Source organism: Branchiostoma belcheri, unplaced genomic scaffold (genome assembly GCF_001625305.1).
Source record: "Branchiostoma belcheri isolate BF01 breed outbred unplaced genomic scaffold, Haploidv18h27 scaffold84, whole genome shotgun sequence".
In the NCBI taxonomy this organism is placed as follows: domain Eukaryota; kingdom Metazoa; phylum Chordata; class Leptocardii; order Amphioxiformes; family Branchiostomatidae; genus Branchiostoma; species Branchiostoma belcheri.
The window spans coordinates 1370734-1390256 of record NW_017804509.1 but is presented as its reverse complement, the minus strand read 5'-3'; the positions used below and the strand labels follow the sequence as shown (position 1 = coordinate 1390256).

The 19523-nt window shown below is 41.8% G+C and overlaps 2 protein-coding genes across 5 annotated transcripts in view; both read right to left on the bottom strand.

Moving 5' to 3' along the window:
- Positions 1–1685: 1685 nt before the first annotated feature.
- On the bottom strand, positions 1686–11746 carry LOC109486940 (beta-parvin-like). 3 transcript variants are annotated; one of them, XM_019790849.1, is made up of 14 exons: positions 11617–11746; positions 9392–9472; positions 8943–9013; positions 8346–8448; positions 7841–7918; positions 7658–7726; positions 6496–6528; positions 5531–5705; positions 5200–5219; positions 4979–5040; positions 4312–4380; positions 3657–3758; positions 2861–2933; positions 1686–2586 (listed from the first exon to the last, which is right to left on the bottom strand). In XM_019790849.1, the coding sequence occupies exons 1-14, from the start codon at positions 11741–11743 to the stop codon at positions 2510–2512; spliced, it is 1140 nt and encodes a 379-aa protein (XP_019646408.1). In that variant the 5' UTR covers positions 11744–11746; the 3' UTR covers positions 1686–2509. The 3 variants fall into 3 exon arrangements, with proteins under 3 accessions (XP_019646408.1, XP_019646406.1, XP_019646407.1); XM_019790847.1 differs by lacking the exon at positions 11617–11746 and adding an exon at positions 10305–10570; XM_019790848.1 differs by lacking the exons at positions 6496–6528; positions 11617–11746 and adding an exon at positions 10305–10572.
- Positions 11747–12432: 686 nt separating this feature from the next.
- The window catches only part of LOC109486938 (oxysterols receptor LXR-alpha-like), a 48307-nt gene continuing 41216 nt past the window's right edge, over positions 12433–19523 (bottom strand). For both annotated transcript variants that reach the window (XM_019790844.1, XM_019790843.1), the window contains 7 exons: positions 18755–18967; positions 18314–18454; positions 17582–17778; positions 16835–17011; positions 16256–16355; positions 15520–15630; positions 12433–14891 (listed from right to left, as the gene is read on the bottom strand). In XM_019790844.1, the coding sequence (XP_019646403.1) occupies positions 14650–14891; positions 15520–15630; positions 16256–16355; positions 16835–17011; positions 17582–17778; positions 18314–18454; positions 18755–18967 (1181 nt within the window). In that variant the 3' untranslated portion in view covers positions 12433–14649. The remainder of the gene's footprint in view (positions 14892–15519; positions 15631–16255; positions 16356–16834; positions 17012–17581; positions 17779–18313; positions 18455–18754; positions 18968–19523) is intronic.

Here is a 19523-nt window from a genome sequence, read left to right as displayed (position 1 = left end):
CACCCATCTGTACAAGTTTTGTAATAGCAGTTGTATGGCAGACTCTATCAAATGCCTTGCTAAAATCCGTCAGAACCAGGTTACTGACAGATTGCTTGTTCTCTGCACCTCTGAAGAGAAAGTCAAGAATTTCAACCAAGCAGTGAGTTGTGGAGACGCCTTTGATGTTTCAATGGACATTAATCAATGTCAAGCTCAACACAATATTAAAACAAAGTGCAACTCTTTCATGAACGAACAAAGACATGAGCCGATCTTTTGAAACAACCTTTGTGGAGCTTTAAAAGAAAGGTAAAGCTATATATAATAGATTAATACGTATTTTGTAACTTGGAATCACAGAATCGGTGCTAAAAACTCATCATTTCTCTTCCTTTCTTCAACTTTCCAGACTCTGTAGGACCCAGAAATAGTGCCTAGTCTTTATGATGATAATCCAGAATAGACAAAAAAACCACTCGAGTCTAACTCCATGAGCATTGTGCGCACACAGTCAATACTACCAATTATACGCTAGAGGCCGGATACTATGCAAACTTTATAAACGCTTAAAGGTGAAGAAAATATACCTCTGTTAAGTGCAATCTTTTGTTTATCAAAAACATGAAATCACCCCAGATGCCGGCGAAAGTTGTTTATTATAGCCATGTCCTCATCATAACTATAGTACGCATCATTCTATGAGCTCTATATATCTATAAAGGGAAAAAGAACCACTTACGAGCCGGCTGTTTGGTGATAGTTTAACCTTCTTCCTGCCGCCTCCAACCCGTAACCACTACAAACCCGGCGCGAAAGGCGTCCGTAGCTGTTAAACGGTTAAGGTTGGCCCAACAGAATCTTCTGTTGTCAGATCTAAGCCGATCCCAGGAAACTGTAAGTTGTCTGCCACAGGTCTAAAAGTGTCTGTATCCAACTCCCCTGTAGCAAATCCTAGTGTAACTACGCAGCAGGTTGAGTTGTGTTGTAGCGAACTGGGATGTTTAATTCTCATTTATCCGCTTGGGTTGTTGGCCGTGTATTGTTGTAGCTATTCAAAACCCATTGAATGTATCGGAGATTAAATCCCCATTCACCTAGTTAGCTGTTGGTGCTGTATTGTTCCAGCGCCCGAGTTAAACATCTATTTATCAGTCTTGCTTGTTGGTAGGCCTTTTAAATATGCAGACGATGTTTGCCTACCTCCCTAGCAGGAATTTACTGTAAGCCTGGTATTCAAGATACACTGAATATATCGGAGGTTAAATCTGCATTTACTTAATTGAGCTGTTGGCCGTGTATTGTTGTTGCTATCAACAATTTGTTGAATGTATTGGAGGTTAAATCTCCATTTACCTACTTGGCTGTTTGTGCTGTATTGTTCTAGAGTTAGATATCCATTTATCAATCCTGCTTGTTGGTACGCCTTTATACAGACGATATCTACCAAGACCGCTATATCAAAATACATTGAATATATCGGAGGTTAAATCTCCATTTATCATCGTAGCCCTTTGGTCCTGTCTTGTTGTAGCAACTGACTTAAAAATCTATTTTTTGGTCTTGCTTGTTGGCACATCTTTGATGTTTGCCTATCTTCCACAACACCAGCAGCAGCTGCCTGTGTCCCGCGTGTATCGCACTGTTGCAATTTCAATAAATCAATCAATGTGTGAATACAATCTTTAAACAAACAAACAAGTCGGTGGTGTTTTATCTTTTACTTTGATGCTTCGAGATACAACAGTTACAAAAGCAATGTTTATTCTAGGGAGGAATGTTTACACTTATAAAAGTCTACACTAGCACTGAAAACAGGATTTCTGTTTAGCTACAAAACTCTACATTACAAAACTGCCAAATTTTAGGATCATTTTGTAGGAATAAATATAAAAGCTAGTAGAATACATATGCAGATAGATACTTGTAAGGTTATGATAAATAATATACTTTGCGTTGCTATAGCTATACACTTCTAGGTAGCAGTAACAGTTATATGTACAAATTACATATCAAAATTAATTGGATATCATTCTTACTATCGTTCACTCTTACATCTTGCTGTCAAATTGTTTGAAATTTCTGAAATTTGACTGAAGGACACCATGATTTTTAGTGCTCACAAAACTACCTTTCCCGCTTGGAAGACACTCATAAAAAAAAACCTTGGCACTTTGAAAAAAAAATCTTTAAAATATAAGAAAACTGAAGATCTTCTGTTTGACCACTCAACATAACATAAAGGAGTGCCTGTCAAAATTTCAGGACAAATACATTTTGGGATCTGATTTTTTTGTTATGTGTGTATAAATGCAGATACATGTACAGTCAGTATAAATATGGTGACTGATACAAAAATTGTAGTTAAAAAAAGATAACAAAGAAAAAGTATCTGAAAGGTCATGGTCAAGGTCAGTAGTGGTGTTTGTAGTTAAAAGGTCACAGAGCATGCTCAGTTGTGGTGTTTGTATCAAAAGGTCACGGAGCATGCTCAGTTGAGGTGTTTGCATCAAAAGGTCACGGAGCATGCTCAGTTGAGGTGTTTGTACTTGGTGAAGAGGTTGTAGAGAACCCTCAAGGTCGCCTTCAGGTCAAGGTTCACGATATCTGAAAAACAAGAAACGGGTAGAATGGGCAAAAATATCAAGATCTATCAAATAAGGAAAGTAGCATTGAAGAAAAAGTTCATCAAAATGTCACTGAATGAATTCTACTATAAGAAGCAGCATAGAGTGGAATTTTGTAACTGGATTCATGGTTTGATTGCTTGATTGATTGGCTGTGATTGATTAGGACTATGATATTAGGACTATGACTCTAACCTTCATCGACCATTGATTGATTGATTGATTGATTGGTTGGTTAGTAATATGATACTGACCCTCAGGCCTGGCCTTGGGTTTGGGGAGGCCTCCATCCTGCATCAGCTCCAGAGAGAACTGCACATTGTGCACCTGGGGTGGGGGGGCAGCAACAGGGTAACACAGTTATCTATACAAAGCTGATACATAAATAGCCAGCTGCTGCACTACTACACACTGCAGCTAGGTGTCTCTGCTACAGTACTTCACATTGTGCACCTGGGGATGCGGCAACAGGGTAACAGTTATGTTATCTGTACACAACTGATACAGAAATACATGTAGCTGGCTGCTGCAGTACTTTGCACTGAAGCTAGATGGCACTGCTGCAGTGTGAAGACTGTGGCCTCAAATGTGACTGAGCTTTTTCAGGGTTGATACTACAATGAAATGTGCTGACACTACACATTAAATCTTCAGTGCATTCATACGCCAAGGACATTTTATATAGACCGATCAACTCCCCTCCCTGACAACCTTCAAAAAGTGGTTGCCATGGTTACCAGATAGTAGCAGCAGTGTTTTGTTTTTTTTTACATTTTTTTAAATTTATTTATTTATTTAATGATTCACCACAAAACAAGGCTCCTGAGAGCCACTCAAAATGTTTTGATTTACTGTACAGCCAGTGAGGACAGATGTTTGTTGACATTACACTTGAAAAGGTTAAGGTTACACTCATATGGGAAACAATAATGTGGTAGCTTGTTCCATAGTAATTGCCATGGCTACCAGAGTGCCAGCAGTAGTTGCCATGGCTACCATCAGTGGTTGCCATGGTTACCAGAGAGTGCCAACAGTGGTTTCCATAGTTACCTTCTGGTCGAAGCTGTCCGGGGTGAGGTGGAAGCTGTAGAGAGGCACGAAGTATCCCTCCAGCAGACCCATCAACAGCACCAAGTACACACCATCCGCAAACTGCAGGGGGCAAAACACATCACTTGGTCATTACATGGGGGGCACTTGGTCACATGGGGGGCACTTGGTCAACACTTGGTCATCACATGGGGGGCACTTGGTCAACACTTGGTCATCACATGGGGGGCACTTGGTCAACACTTGGGGGGCACTTGGTCAACACTTGGTCATCACATGGGGGGCACTTGGGGGGCACTTGGTCACATGGGGGGCACTTGGTCAACACTTGGTCATCACATGGGGGGCACTTAAATGACCTGTAGGAGTCCAAGTCAATGACCTGTAGGTTACTCACCCGTGTGCCCAGGTCAGTGACCTGTAGGTTACCCATATGCCAAGGTCAGTGACCCATATGTCAGGGTCAGTGACCTGTAGGTTACTCACCCATGTGTCAAGGTCAATGACCTGTAGGTTACTCATCCCTGTGTGTCAAGGTCAATGACCTGTAGGTTAAGGTGAATGACCTGTAGGTTGCTCACCCATGTGTCAAGGTCAATGACCTGTAGGTTACTCATCCCTGTGTGTCAAGGTCAATGACCTGTAGGTTACTCACCTGTGTGTCGAGGTCAGTGACCTCCAGGTTGATCTTGTTCAGGTGTTTGTTGACGAAGGTGATGAGAGACTGAGAAGGACAAAGAAGACGTCAGACATCAATGCAGTCAGGCATATACTACACCAGAGGACATCAATGCAGTCAGGCATATACTACACCAGAGGACATCAATGCAGTCAGGCATATACTACACCAGAGGACTTCTCACACACAAGCCCTAGGCCTGTATGTCTATTACTCATACTGTCATGATCATAATAACAAGACTTAGCGTTGTAACTTTTTTGACTTTTTTGTGAGCTCCCAACTCTGTTGGTCAATAGCATAGCCACTCTACATTAACTCTTGGCTGTCGTAGGAGAATCTGCAGTTTTGCAGACAGGCTGGCTGTAAGTTAGCTGATATATAGACAGTATCTTCAGGGATTGGGAACAAAAACTCATCATCATCATATCGGACTTGCCTGGTTTAAGATTCTCTCCCTCCAGTCAGCTCTGTCACACACTGACAGGTATTGCTTCAAGTTACTAATGGATCGCTACCTACCACATTTGATAATAAAAACTCTCCTTGACACTCTACGATTAGTCAAAGCATAACCTGTAGTCAGGTTTGCTATAAGTTATATACCAGACATTAAGAGGAGACATCAGGAATGGCAGCTTACCCGTTTCACTACGTTGAGTTTGTCAGGAGCGTGGTCGAACAACGTGTCAAAGGCATCACGCTCTGCAAGGGAGTTACAAAGTTAGAAACAAGGGAAAAGTTGTGCTTCTTGTCAAATTTCAACAAAAGACTTAACCATCTAAAAATATCCAGGTTGTGAAAACATATTTCCAAGTTGCATTGATGTTAATGAGACGAACCATTCAAAGTCTCAAAACTTACCAAATTTGCCCTGCATCATGCTGTAAGAAAAGGAGAAAAGAAACAATGATGAGACAAAGCACTGTAATGTTTTAAATTTTACCTACATTTCATAAAACTCTCAATGTTTATATATTTACAATGTATGCATTAGTGTCATATGAGGGTCTAGTATTTAGCATCTATTATTACACCAAGCAACAAATAAACATGGTTGTTGACACTAAAACGTTACAAGTCAGTAACTTTAACTGAGACATGCTTGAACCAGACAACAAACAAGCTCCTCCATGACTGTCCAATGATTACACAGAAAAAACAAACAAACAAACAAACAAACAATTTTACTAACTCGTTAGTGGTAGTGAGTTCCTCCACGACCTTGCGCGTCGCGAGCTGTCCGTCCCTCCGCTGTACGACCACCACGTTTACGGACACGTGTTCGGGGAAGCGAATCGGCGCGCGGAAATGTTGGGCCAGTGCAACCAGAAGGTGGATGATGGCAACGATGTTCTTGGAGTGGATACCTGGCAGAGAGGGGGAGAGGGGGGCAGAACCCGCATGACAGTTAACCCTCAGTTTGATAACGACGAAGCCATGCACACACACTTTAATTTACAGGGTTCTCCCCAGAAATTCTCAGGGGAGAGGTGCTCCCTAATCGGTTGACGAAAAAATTAGCAAATTTTCAGGAAAATACAAAGAGAAAACCCTAAATTTGAACATTTTGGAAGAGGTGATAGGATTTTGGGGAGAGGGAGAGCACCCTTTGCTTCATTGCTTGGGGAGAGCGCTAGCCTTGCGCTTGTTACCCTGTGTTCTTCTTACCACATCAGTTTATTTCAATGGTTCTCAGACATTTTAAAGTAAAACTTAAAGTAAAACTTCAGCAGAAGACTCAATGAAAACAGAAGGCTGGACGGAAAACTTGACTTTGACAACATTCACTTCCTGAAACTGTGTGTAATATCTAGTCACAGACTTTCCTATCAGAATTTCATTTCATGTTGATCTTCTAATTTTCATTTTTTCCAAATCTGAGAAACAATGAATGAAACTGAAGTATCTGTTTTCCTTCGATGAAACACACAATATTTTTACATGTAGGTTAGTCCAAAAAACTGACTACTGTTAACGACACATACAAAACACTGCCACATTATAAGCAGTTACCAGCCACAATCACACACTACCCCACAGTGCTAATGGTACAGCCCGACATGTGCATATCTACTGAGTGCCGTTGGAACACTCCACGCCACAGGAGGGGGGTTTGGGGTACAGAGGGAGAAGGAAACGTGGTAGGAAGGTTCTTACTGTCTGCACTCCATTTGTCCTGCCGCCACCCCACTACAGGAAACAAGGGGCAAAGGTCAGGGTCAGAGGTCACCAACATGCCATACACCAGGGTCAGAGGTCACAGGTCACCAACATGCCATACACCATTACTCACCATGGAAATGTCATATCTTTTTTTTTTAGTTTTTTTCTTCCAAGTTTGGTTTTGAGAATCATTACTGGAAATTATAGTCCAGGGAAATGAGCAAAAGTTACGGTAAGGGTACAACATTTAGTACAGGGGAGGAAATATTGGATCCATAGAGTTTAACCTGAACCCTGCTAAGTTATCATGTAGAGAGTGAAATGGCTGCTGGTGTGGGTACATGTATGTGCCTGCATTCTGTGTAAGAATCTAACTAAGAATTTTTATGTGTAAGATTTCCGACTCATGATCACACACCATGGACTAAGTGTGGATATGTGTGGGAGATTGTGTGTAAGATTGTGTAGGACATATTCAGTGATGATATTCCCAACTCACTCTCCATTCTCCATTTCTGCTGGTGTACTAAGTAAGTGTGTGTAGTGAGTGGGAGATTGTCAGGGATAGTGTGTAAGACAGTGTAAAGTACTCACTCTCCATTCTCCACTTCTGCTGGTGGCCTAAGTGTGGGCATGTGTGAGAGATTGTGACATATTTTTTGTGTAAGATTTTTTGTGTAATACATATTTCTAACTCACTCTCCATGCTCCACTTCTGCTGGTGTACTAAGTGTGGGCATGTGAGTAAGATTGTGTGAGTGATGTACATGTAACTATAATATTTCTAACTCACTCTCCATGCTCCATTTCTGCTGGTGGCCTAGGTGTAGATTGTGTGAGTGATGTACATGTAACTGTAATGTATTTAACTCACTCTTCATGCTCCATTTCTGCTGGTGTACTAAGTGTTGGAATTGTGTGTTATATTTTGTGTGTAATATTTCCCACTCACTCTTCAAGCTCCATTTCTGCTGGTGTGGGTTTGTATGTGCATTGATTCTGTGTAATAATCTAACTAGTAAGATTTTGTGTGTAATATTTCTGTAACTTTAAGATTCCTAACTCACTCTCCAGGCTCCATTTCTGCTGGTGTACTAAGTGTAGGCATGTGAGTAAGATTGTGTGAGTGATGTACATGTAACTGTTTTTGACTCACTCTCCATGCTCCATTTCTGCTGATGGTTCCACCTCGGCAGGTTCAGGAGTCGGTTTGTCGTGTCCAGAACTGTCTTCAGTTTCTGTTTCTGGCCCTGTTCAGACTGGGTAACCTCCGCTACCTCCAGCTTTATATCTGCTAGTTTCTCTGGAAAAATAACAAAACATTACAGTTTATACAGAACCGTCTTCAGTTTCTGTTTCTGACCCTGTTCAGACTGGGTAACCTCCGCTACCTCCAGCTTTATATCTGCTAGTTTCTCTGGAAAAAAGGATCAAAATTCATAACTAACATAACCAACTTCCAGCTGCAATCTGTTAGCCTGGGTGCCATCCGATTTGTAATGGCAACCCCGAAAAGATTATTTCCAAACCACCTAAAATCTTCCATAGATTGCAAAATCTGTGCTGCAAAACGAAGAAAACATTGCCATTGGGCATCATTAAGTAGCGACCTCAGTGTTATGTGGACAACATTGCAAGGTTGCCATCATGCAATTTTGTATATGCCATGGGTTTAGGTCCAATCTTACGAGTCCAGAACTGAACCTAAACCTCTGGACTTGAATCTGTTCATGAATCTAAATGTGGGTTTAGGTACACAGGACTAGTTGCAGCAAGTTCATACCTGAGCAAGCAATAAATCAAGTTATTTTCTGTGCACAAACGAAAATTGTTTTGAAACCCACCGATGAGTTTGCCGAGAATCTGGCCGTCGAACAGATCCTCCTCGATGTCCTTCACAATGATCCGGTTCTCAACAAGGGTGTCGTTGATCCACTCAATCAGCACCTGGATCACGGATCACATGTGGCATCATAAATAGCAATTGATCTGCCAAAACGCAGTTACTCTTGACAAGCAACTGGATATGATTTTGGAAATGGTCAGACGTTTCAGCTAGTATCCACTAGCTTTCGTCAGTGATACTAATTAAAGAGACCAGAGGAGAATTGCAGGTTTATGAGCACGAACTGTTCATTGATATGAAAAAAAAGTGAAGACAATTATGGGAAATCCAAAAGGAAACAAAAGTCAGACAAGTCAAGACAAGATGATGTAATTTAGTCAGAAAGTTCCTGTTGTACTTAATGAAAGTGGACATAATTTTGAAAAAAAGCTAATGTTGTAACACTAGTACCTGAATATGGACTGCTTCATTTACAACTACATCGCACATGTATCAGGAGGTGTGGGCAACAACAGTGATTTCACAGCCCTTTGTTTCAGTTTTAATCTTACAACAGACAAAACCAGAGAGAGAACTGTTAGAGAACTGTCCCCACCTTCTGCAGCTCCTTAAACTTGAGGTCGTCTCTGGAGGCCGGCTCAATCATGGACCGCTCCTCACCCTCATCTGGAACACAGCATCACCATGGAAACCATCATTACCATGGCAACAACATCTCCATGGCAACCATCAAACATCGCCATGGCAACAATCAAACATCACAAACAGACAAAACATGTCAAGATCATTGTAAAATTCTAAGACATATTTTCTCTCCCTATGATTTAAGATGAACAATGAATGTGAAATAATGTGAGTCAATTCTGTTCAATTTTTTTCATTGTTACTAGTATTACAATAGAAAAAACTTCACAAATCAAAAATGTTGGGGTCTTGGGGTTCACAGTTATACTAATGTAGTCTGAACTAGTCTGTGGATTTGTTATTGTTGGTGCACAAATGTTGCAAATTTCTACAAAATAGACAAACCAATAACAGCCTTACCGAGGATGAAGGTCCCGGCGAGGTCTGGAGACAGGGACGGGTCATCGATCGCATGTTTACCCTCCTCCTGGAGCTCGTTTACTGCACAAAAAAAACATATAAAGACGTAAGGCATCACATGGAAAACATGTTTGTAATGCTTCTCATGCTCATTTATAGCTGTGATATGTTAATAGGGTTTACAATGTCGTGTTTAAAACTAAACAGCACATACAGCATTACTCCACAATGTTGTTGGTACCAAATTTAACTTGTATGGCTAAGTAATGGCTAAGGGCATCAGCAGGACACAGAAGTCTCACCATCAGCACTGTCCTCTAAATAATTCTAACTCCATTTCCCACAACCCCCTTGGGGTTGGCGATGCCGAAGCAATCTCCAGCTCGTTATGGGAGTCATTCGACCGCGACGGATCGATACATGGCCGGCGGAACCTACCGTAGTACGATCCTCTCTGGGAGGTACAGAATCCACAGGCGAGAGAAGCCATAACCACCTCCCCGCGTCCGCCCCATTGCCTGCTCGAGCTCTGTCTGTGTGTATTTATAAACCTGTTTGTCTTCAGCACTACAGTTTGGTTATGTCTGGCACGGGTTTACAGGGGGGCATTCGGAGGGGGAGGGGGGCTTCGGATATGGAACACGTTACGGCAACATTGTGACCCAAAACAGTAAACAAATTTCAGTACAACGTGCCAAGAATCGACTATAGGATAATGCCAAGGTAATTTTGAAAATGGATGATTTTTGGTAAAACCGGGAAATTTAAGGTTGGGAGGGAAATTTTGGAGACGGCCTCACAGAAATTGACCCCCACCCAAGAAGACAGGACCTCGTAAGGCTGGTTTTACGACGGAGTTTCCACGCAAGCGTTCCCGTCACCCCCGCCCGAACGTGAGTCAGATGTGTCAAACCTTCGTCTCGGTAGACTTTCCTCTTCTCTTTCTCCTTCTTTCGCTCCCTCTCTCTCCAGTCCTTGTCATCTTTAGGTTCCGAGAAAGTCGTCTTGTGTCTCTTGAAGACCTTTTTGTCGTCTTCTTCGGTCTCTTTCGCCTCGTGGGTGGTGAAACACGACATTTTGTCGTCTGTTTCTGTTCGCACGGCCGAATCTCTCACTGTCGCCTCAACCGGGAGGCTGGCCGAGGGCCCGTATGGGGGATAACAGGTCACTGGAAATGTCAGGTCTATTTTGGCGTTGGATGACCTGTTCTCAAGTGTTAATGAGGGTGTGTTGGGGGTGACGATTGGACATTGTGTGTCATAAAGATGCTTTAGAGATCATCAAACTGACATTTAATCAGTGAGGGTCAGGGGTGAATCGCTGATCCCTGGGGGGATGCTGGCAGTTAGGGGGAGATTCATTCATCATCAGAAAGGTGGATTTTCTGACAAAAGAATATAATATCATTATGGCAAAATGATAAGTAATTTGCTCCAAACACCATAGCGGCTATACTTCGCATCCAGAAAAAATTACTTTCCCAATCAGGAAAGTACATACAGGGGGATATTTACTTGCCTGAACTGTACTTTTACTTGCCCTGGGCAAGTGGGCATTATGGGACTTGTCCAACCCTGCTTTCCTTGATCCTTGACCTCTGAGTCATACCCTTGATGTTGATATTTGATACTTGTGACAGTGTAATCCATGGTGTATTGACTGTTAATTAAGACTTGTTTGGATTAATCAATTAGCCAAATTAGGTGATTAATTGGTTGAATGAGTTGATAACAGATCTTCTAACATGTAACTTACAACAGAGGGGTGTGGTCAACAGTAACAAGCTTTCAACTCTAGAATCTGTCAAACCAAGAACGTCCTTGATCAACCAAGGTCAAGAGAAGACATCTCGGGTTTCGGCAGTCCTCTCCGGTGTCCGCGGAACCCCCATGTTTACCCTCCGACATGCCAGGAATGCCATCACAAATATGGCCGGTATTTTCCACGGCCGAAATCGATATGAACTCGTCTTCTATTCATAGCTCCGCGCCCGGACCGGCCCCGGACTGCAACATTTGATACCCTGGTTCAGAATTCAGGCCAGAGACATAAATACACCCGCTAGGAAAGGAAACGGGGGGCAAATTTGAACCGAGATCGAATCGAGAAGTCAGGAAGTGGAACTTCCGATCAGACAGCCTCCGCCCTTAAGTTTGACTAAAGTTATTTCCGGCACAAAGAAAAGGATCGTACAAAGATCTAGACCGCCTGGTAGTTAAACTTACCCTCTTTCGCCTTGTGCTTTTTCCTGGCGAGAGTTCCGCTGATTTTGTCGAAGAAAGACTCGTCTTTCTTGTCTTTCTTGAAAGTCGGAGTTTTGGGTGAAGTCGCCATGTTGTCGTATCCCGGCATGCACCGTGTTAATCAAAGCGTGTTTACGTGTCAAAGGTTATCGGGGCATACCACTCGGGTTTAGGCCGTAGGGTCCTCTCGGTAACTGTTATGACAATGCAACTTTTTATTATAATATAAATGTTGACGGTTTCTAATAAAAAAATATTTGAAAAATCGAAGGAATGGGCTGGAAAGACAAATACTCAATTTGCTTTAAACAGGAACCGTCAACTACGGAAAATTAAATCTCAACTTCTGTTTCAAAGTACTGGTATGTGATACCAGTAGTACCGCCTTTGCTCGCTAGGAGCGCTTATGCACGGTAATACTGCAAGGTGCAATGACGAGCAATAAAAAAAAGGAGATTATCAATTTATTTTGGTTCGAAAATTTGCTGGGAAGGAAAAACCACTATATAGACATTTTTTCAATTATATTGTCAAATATCAACTTTTAAAACGTAAAGTTATGTGATGTATGTAAATAATTTTCAGTTTTGATGTACATGTAGTTTGTATGATGCATGTCTGTTACTCCAGGAAGACTAGCAACATACTTGTCTGTTTGTACTTGTAAGTTTACCAATGGAAGAAATAAAGTACTAAAGTAGGAGTAAAAGGCTACAAACAAAACTCTTAAGAAAAACACAGCAAACTTTCCCAGAGAAATCAGTATAACTGTATTATAATATTCACAAGAAAAACAACTTTGGTACGAAATCATCACCTTTAATACATATACAGGAAAACAGGTTAGCCCAGAAATGTTGGAAAAGCACTGATTTATAATTCTGTAGGACCAGGGATGTGTGGATTGGCCTTGAACTTCCTTTACATGTAGTTTTGTATCACATCATTTCATAACGCCCTTTATAAAAGTCTAGGGTAAGTTATAATAACAGTAGTAGTAATAGTAATACTTGTAGTTGTGATTCTTAACCAAATTTCACATTAGATGTCACATGTACAGTTTTCACAGTCAAGATGCAATACAAGAAATCATTGGTGTAGAAACAAGTAGATGTATAGATAGACTATATTGTACTTTACCAAGTGAAAATATTTCTTGTTTATTAGTAGGATAAGATTTCTGTGACCTGGCTTTTACAAAGCCAACCCTTCCCCCCCTAAATCGGTGTTTCACACCTCCCATGGATGATGGTTAATGGTATATTTTGCAGAATAAACCACTATCTGTAGGGGGGTCTTGACAGAATTTTTTTTATTTCTTATTTTACAAAACTACTCATTTTCTTCTATTCACACTTTTTTTTGTTCAACGATCCATCTATATCCACCTTATTTCCTATATATATCCTCGCTCAATCTGGCATCATTAGAATAAATTTGCATTATACACAGGTTCTGTCATCTCTCTCGCACACCCCTGTAGAGGGGTGGTACAATCCGGGTCTCCTACCAGAGTTCAGCTGATTGTGGTGCAATTCCAGTTCTGCAAGACACCCCTAACAAATTTTCACGCCCCAAAATACGCCTTTCATCTCAAATATGTACAATACAAGCTTTAGTCCATTCTCATATAGTCTCCTAATTTACTAACAACCACTCATAATGTAAGATACAAGATTAATACATAGAACAGAACAGCTAATAGATATTTATAATTTCATTCTTTTTAAAAATAACAGCAGATATAATTAATATAGCAGGAGCACTTTCTGTTGGAGGGTACAAAGGTCATGGGACTGTACCATTGCCGCAAATAAGGGGTGTGTGGGTGGTTACAACTTGACACTGATTCGTTCCATATTTACAATAAGTCTGTCATTTCCATGGAGGTTCCCACGCAAAATAAAAAAAAAAATTACTTCCTTTTCCCATCATTTCTGTCCCCTTTGCTGTATACATGTAGCGTTGCCAGGGTGATTGTTGCCAAGGGCAACCAGCCAAACACCCAGGTATGAAGTTAATGTCTGAACATTAGGCTTTTGGAAGAGCTGTTAAGTTTTTCACTGAGGTTTTTGGTGGAATGATACTACAATAGGGTCGGGATGAAATCCTACACTGAGGTGTCAAATAATTTCACGTTTTGATTTCTTCTCTAACAAACAGCAGATTTGTATAAGACAGGAAAAATAGTGAAAAACTGTCCAATGGTTGAAAGTTTGATCGTTTTTCTTACATCACTACTGAAGCCAAGGTTCTACTGAAAAACTGTAAATGACTGATGAGGAGAAATTAGAGATGTTGAACATTGAACACAAACTACTAGCCCTGTATTGACGGAACTACGAATGACGGTTGAAGTTACGATTTTTTGAGCTGAATTAACAGACATTTTACAGGTGTCAGCTACACATGGGGTAAAGTTTACAACACTTAAGCAAACTCATGACTTCTGACATTTCAGGCCTTCTTTTTTGGACATTTCTTGCCACTTTTTCTTAAGCACTATAAGTCGTCCACTGAACAATCTGCCTTACAACTGTGAGCTTTTAAGCAAGGCATTCAGTGAAAAACCCACATCATTTGAAAGATATCGAAAACAAGCAACAAAATGTCCAAAACACGCTAAAAAAGTCAGAAGCCCTGCAGCTGCTGTAAAACTGGTTCTGATCTGAGTGAAATCTTGACTTATTTGAGGTCTTGACACCTGTACGCTCCGAGGAAAGTGCTCGGTACTCCTATGAGGTTGGATATTCAAAAGACAGCACCTTTTTTTTTACACACAAGAAAAGAACTCGATAAAAAGATACGGAATCAAACACAGACACAGGAAGGACATAATATGACAAAACAAAAACTCGGAAAGAGTCTCGAAAAATTAACCTGTGACAATTCTGTACATAGCTAATATAACATTCTCCCCAATTTTGGAGTATTGGAAGGACGAATTTCATATGTAAAGATTTCCCCCCACGGTGAAGTCTACTCCCCCGATGCGAGCCTGCTGGTTGGCCGCGGCTACTGTGGAACGTCCCATATCTCTGAGAGGAGGGGTGGAATCTTGTGGTTCTCCACCTTGAGTGCGAGGAGCTGCTCACAGTGGGTGTTGTTGATGGCGCGCAGGTCGGTGAGCTTCATGAGGATGCGGGGCAGGAGGAGGCGGTCGTGAGGCATCGTCGTCTTGATGTAGGCCTGCAGCGTCTCCAGGAAAACCTCCTGCATCTTCTCAACTGTCTGGTGGTCGCTAACGTCCGCTCGGTCTGGGGAGGGGGGGTCAAATAACGTCTTAAAGGTGTCCCATGGTGCAAAAACAGGATTTTCAAAGTCAAAATTTACATCTATTTTCTTCAAAGAATCTTGTCAACTCAGTTAATAAAGAAGTCAACTTAGAGCTTGTTTCTGCACTGTTTTAAGACACCCAAAGTATAGAATTCTGATGCAAAATCTAATGTGCTAATGTGTCAACATTGCTTTATTCACAATATTTCCAATTTTACCGTACTGAAATTCCTGACAAAACTGGATTTTCAAAGTCAATTTTCTGGTCATGTTTTTAATGTTAACGTTACCAACAAACATTCAAACACAACTTAACCCTTTTGGTATGCCTGTAGTTATATATATAGCTGTTAGAATCTTGTAGACTCGGTGAAGAAGGAACATTAACAAATAAGACTAAACATGCCACATGCACTCCAGTTCTGATTATCTAGATTGCTTACAGAATTTTTCAGCGAATTTTATTCCGTAAATTGTTAAAACCTTCCATCATGCATTATTGTGCAATTTGTCTGGATAAGCAGAGCTGGGGTGCAGTTCCTCACTGCACCACAAGGCGGCACTGCTGCATGGCTAGCCACCATGCACACAAGGCCCCATAGCACCCACCTGGAGATAGCACGATGATTGACGCCAAGATTGCATATGCGGTATCGTCAATGTGAACATTCCTGATCCTCTTTGAGAAATCATACATCGGATTAACCAGTTCAGTCAAGCCTGCAAAGCACAAGAAGTTTGGTCAATCAAGGCCCCCTAGGTTGGTCAATCAAGGCCCCCTAGACCTACCTGGGGAGAACACGATGATAGCGGCCAGGAGGGCGTACGCTGTGTCGTCGATAGTGACGGGTTTGATGGATTTGGCGAAATCGTACATGGGGTTAACGAGCTCGCGAAGCCCTGCGGACATAACGAGTTAGTCCAGTCGCCGCTAGACAAACACTTTTGCCTCAGAAATTCACCATTTTATTCACAACAAGCCTTCCTAATAGTTTTTGGAAAATAGTTGGTTGATAAAAGACAGTATCATGCTTCTCTTTTTGAGTCCAAGACTTGGCTCTTTTAGAAAAATTAGAATTCTAAAACAAGTACATACATGTATGTACCTCATTGTTGGGCCATTTCAAACACTTCAAGCAAGAAATGATCACACAAATGTGCTAGGATATGGCAGTAAATGTCAATATCATGCATATTTCCACACCCAGAATATATTTTGCTTTGCTTCCCTCAAATTGTATCGGATACCTCTAAAGATATAAAATTATGACGTTTACTTCACTGTAATTTTTGCAAGCTTCAGACTGTATTCAACACATTAAGTACTTTTTTTTATTTTCGTTACCTGCGTGTTTAAAGTTATGTCTGCTGTAGGGCAGTCCATTCCAGAAATACAACATGTCCATCTTCTCATCGTATCTCCTGGCAACGTCCAGAACAAGGATCTGCAACAGAACACACATTTGTCAGCTGTAATACTTAACTAAACAGCAAGGTGGTGCACATGCCACTTCTTACATACCGCCCTCTTGCAGCAAGATAAGAAAAGAGAGTTTCATCCTTGTCTTGACTTGTCTAACTTTTGTTTCCTCTTGGACTTTCAAAAAGTTTGTCTTCACTTACATGTATTTGCATATCAATCAATATTATAGTTCATACTTATAAACCTGCTTTTCTGACAACTCTCCAGTGTCACTGATGAAAGGTAGTGGATGCTACCTGAAACGTCTGACCGTTTCCAAAATCATATCCAGTTGCTTGAGTAACTGCTTTCTATAAGCTTATTGTCTAACACGAGAGTTTCCTTACCTGAAAAGAATGGCGGATGATCTGAAATTTAGTATGGCGAGATGGTACTTTGCCTTAAGCCTACTTCTTAAACCTTCCTCTTGCGCCAAGATAAGACACAAGGCAGTTTCCTTACCTCGATGGCGGATGACTTCAGGAGTACGATCTGGTCCTCCCGAGTGAGTCTCAGAAAGCCGGGAATTCTCTTGGAGAACTCTACGATGGCCTGGACGCCCAGGATGGTCAGGTCTGTGAAGTGGGAGAACCTCGCTTCCGCTGCCTCCTTAGACTGGTCAGAGTCGTTCGGCCACGGCTGGGCATGAAAAAAAAAATCATAATATTCAAGATTCAACATGGTTTTATTGGTTCTTTGCAGTTAAAAACTGAATTATTAACCAATTTACAAAACATTGGTAGATTAAAAATACAGGTATACATTTCAAAATAAGTTGTATAGGCGCAACAGTAACAAACCAACAAAAATACAGGTTTCAGACAATATACATGTAACTTTCCAGGACTACTTTGATGCAGAACACTGTACTAGCAAGACAGCAGTCAGGGTTTTAGTCCATACTTGTGGAGTAGTTGAACTATGAATGGTATAGGCGAGTTCTTACATCTGTTGGTTTGTGCTCAGTCTAGCATCTCACTGTTCGTTGTTCTAGTACTATGGCCAGTTATGACTGTACTACTCACCGTGACCTGAACAACATGACTCCCCCGGCCCCTCCCGTACTACTCACCATGACCTGAACAACATGACTCCCCCGGCCCCTCCCGTACTACTCACGGTGACCTGAACAACATGACTCCCCCGGCCCCTCCCGTACTACTCACACCTGAACAACCTGACTCCCCCGGCCCCTCCCGTACTACTCACCGTGACCTTCTCCACATCCTCCTTGCTGGGATGCAGAACCTCTCGCTGTGCCTTCAGCAGCTGTTCCACGATGTCTGTCTGCTCGGGCGACATTTTGGCGGGCAGCGCGGTGGGTGTGGCGGCTGCGGCCGGCGACGCGGGGTCCGTGCTCTGTCTGCGCAGCCGCTTCGCCTTGATCTGGTCCTCAGACAACAAACCTGCCAATGGAAAAATTCACTTATGTTGTAATGTAATGACAAAGTGTACTGTCATTTCCAGACCACAAGTAAGCAAAGAAATGAAGTGTAATCATTATTACAACACGAAAGTTCATCTGTGTTGGTTATAATATAATATGTCAGTCAGTCTCAGCAGACTATGACTAAACTGCGCAAAACCAAAAAACAAATGGTTCATCCCTAGTAACAGTGCAAGGCAAATTTGAACTGTTAATCAAATTGGTAGGAGTCATAGTAAAACGTTGAACTTTATTCCAAGCCTCACTGGGTCAGTCTACTGAGGAAGACCAGAGTGACTGGTCGAAAGCTCTAGGTGAGAGATCTTCTTGAAGTTTGTGTTAACAAAAGTCATGCAGCCTTAAGATGTTACTTCTCTATGTAACATAAGGTCTCACTGGGGCTGATTAGGCCTACCCAAAGCTCCTTGATCTGTTACACTTACCAACCAAATAAGTGGCAAAAACAGGAACAGATAAACAGGCAAACAAACAAACAAACAACAGAAATGACTCACATTCCTCGAGCATGCCGACCTCCCTGCACTTCCTGAGTCGGCACTCCTGGCACTTCCTCCTCATGTACATGTCCATCTCACACTTCCCTCCGTACTTACACTTGTACACCGCGTTCTTAGTGATGCTGCGCCGGAAAAACCCTGCAACACAAGGGTCAAGGGTCACGGGTCAGAGGTGAAAGGTGAGTGTGTCATACATGTCCATCTTACACCTCCTGCTGCAGTGACATTTGTACACTTTGTTGAACGTTGCCTTGATACCCTGTAACACTGGACATTCGCTTGATACCCACAAATACTACTTATAGAATGTTGTAGTGATACCATAACACTCAAATTTGTATCCCTTTGTAGCTCACAATGATATCTTGATACCCTGTAACACTAGATATCAGTAACACTACATCTTTTAGAACGTTGTAGTGATACCCTAAGACTCACCCTTGCAGCCCTCGCAGCTGAGAACGTTGTAGTGATACCCTGACGCCCTGTCTCCGCAGACGCGGCATAGTTCCGGCTCCGTGAGTCTCGGTGCCGGGCCCTTCTTCCGTTTGACGGGGATGTTCTCGAAGCTGCCGTTGCAGTCCTGCGCGGCGACAAGCAGAGCGCCCGGGTCCCCCTTTATCGTGCTGTGCACAGGCTCTGGTAATGACACTGTAGCCGAGGGAAAAACGGGAAAACAATGTTAATGTCAGTTAAGGTACATGTAGTCCCATAGCCTTTTTGATCAATCAATCAATCAATAGCCTTAATATATAAAAGTAAATAGTAAAAGTGATCTCCATCCAGTTGTAGCTCACTGGAGTTCACAGATGTTGGCTCCCGTAACAACACTGCACCGGGTGGGAAAAATGAGAAAACAGCGTTAACGTCTAAGTTTGACTAAGATAAGGACATTTCAAACTTTCTGCACCTGACACAATCAGACTCTAAAACAGCCAAATGCAGACTTAGTCTTTATGTGTTGTATATGTTGGTGACGTGAATCTGTATGTTCTGTCCATGCTTGCATTAATGCTAGCAATAAATAGTGACAGTAAAGCGAAACATAAGCAAATCTAAAGGTAGTCCCATAGTCTTTTTGATAAATAGCAATAGTGGTCTTGATCCAGTTGTAGCTCACTTGAGAGCTTATCTCCAACTGGTAGTGACAGAGAAGACAGACATATTAATTTTGTACAGTATTTACAGGTTCATCGTACCAGGGAAA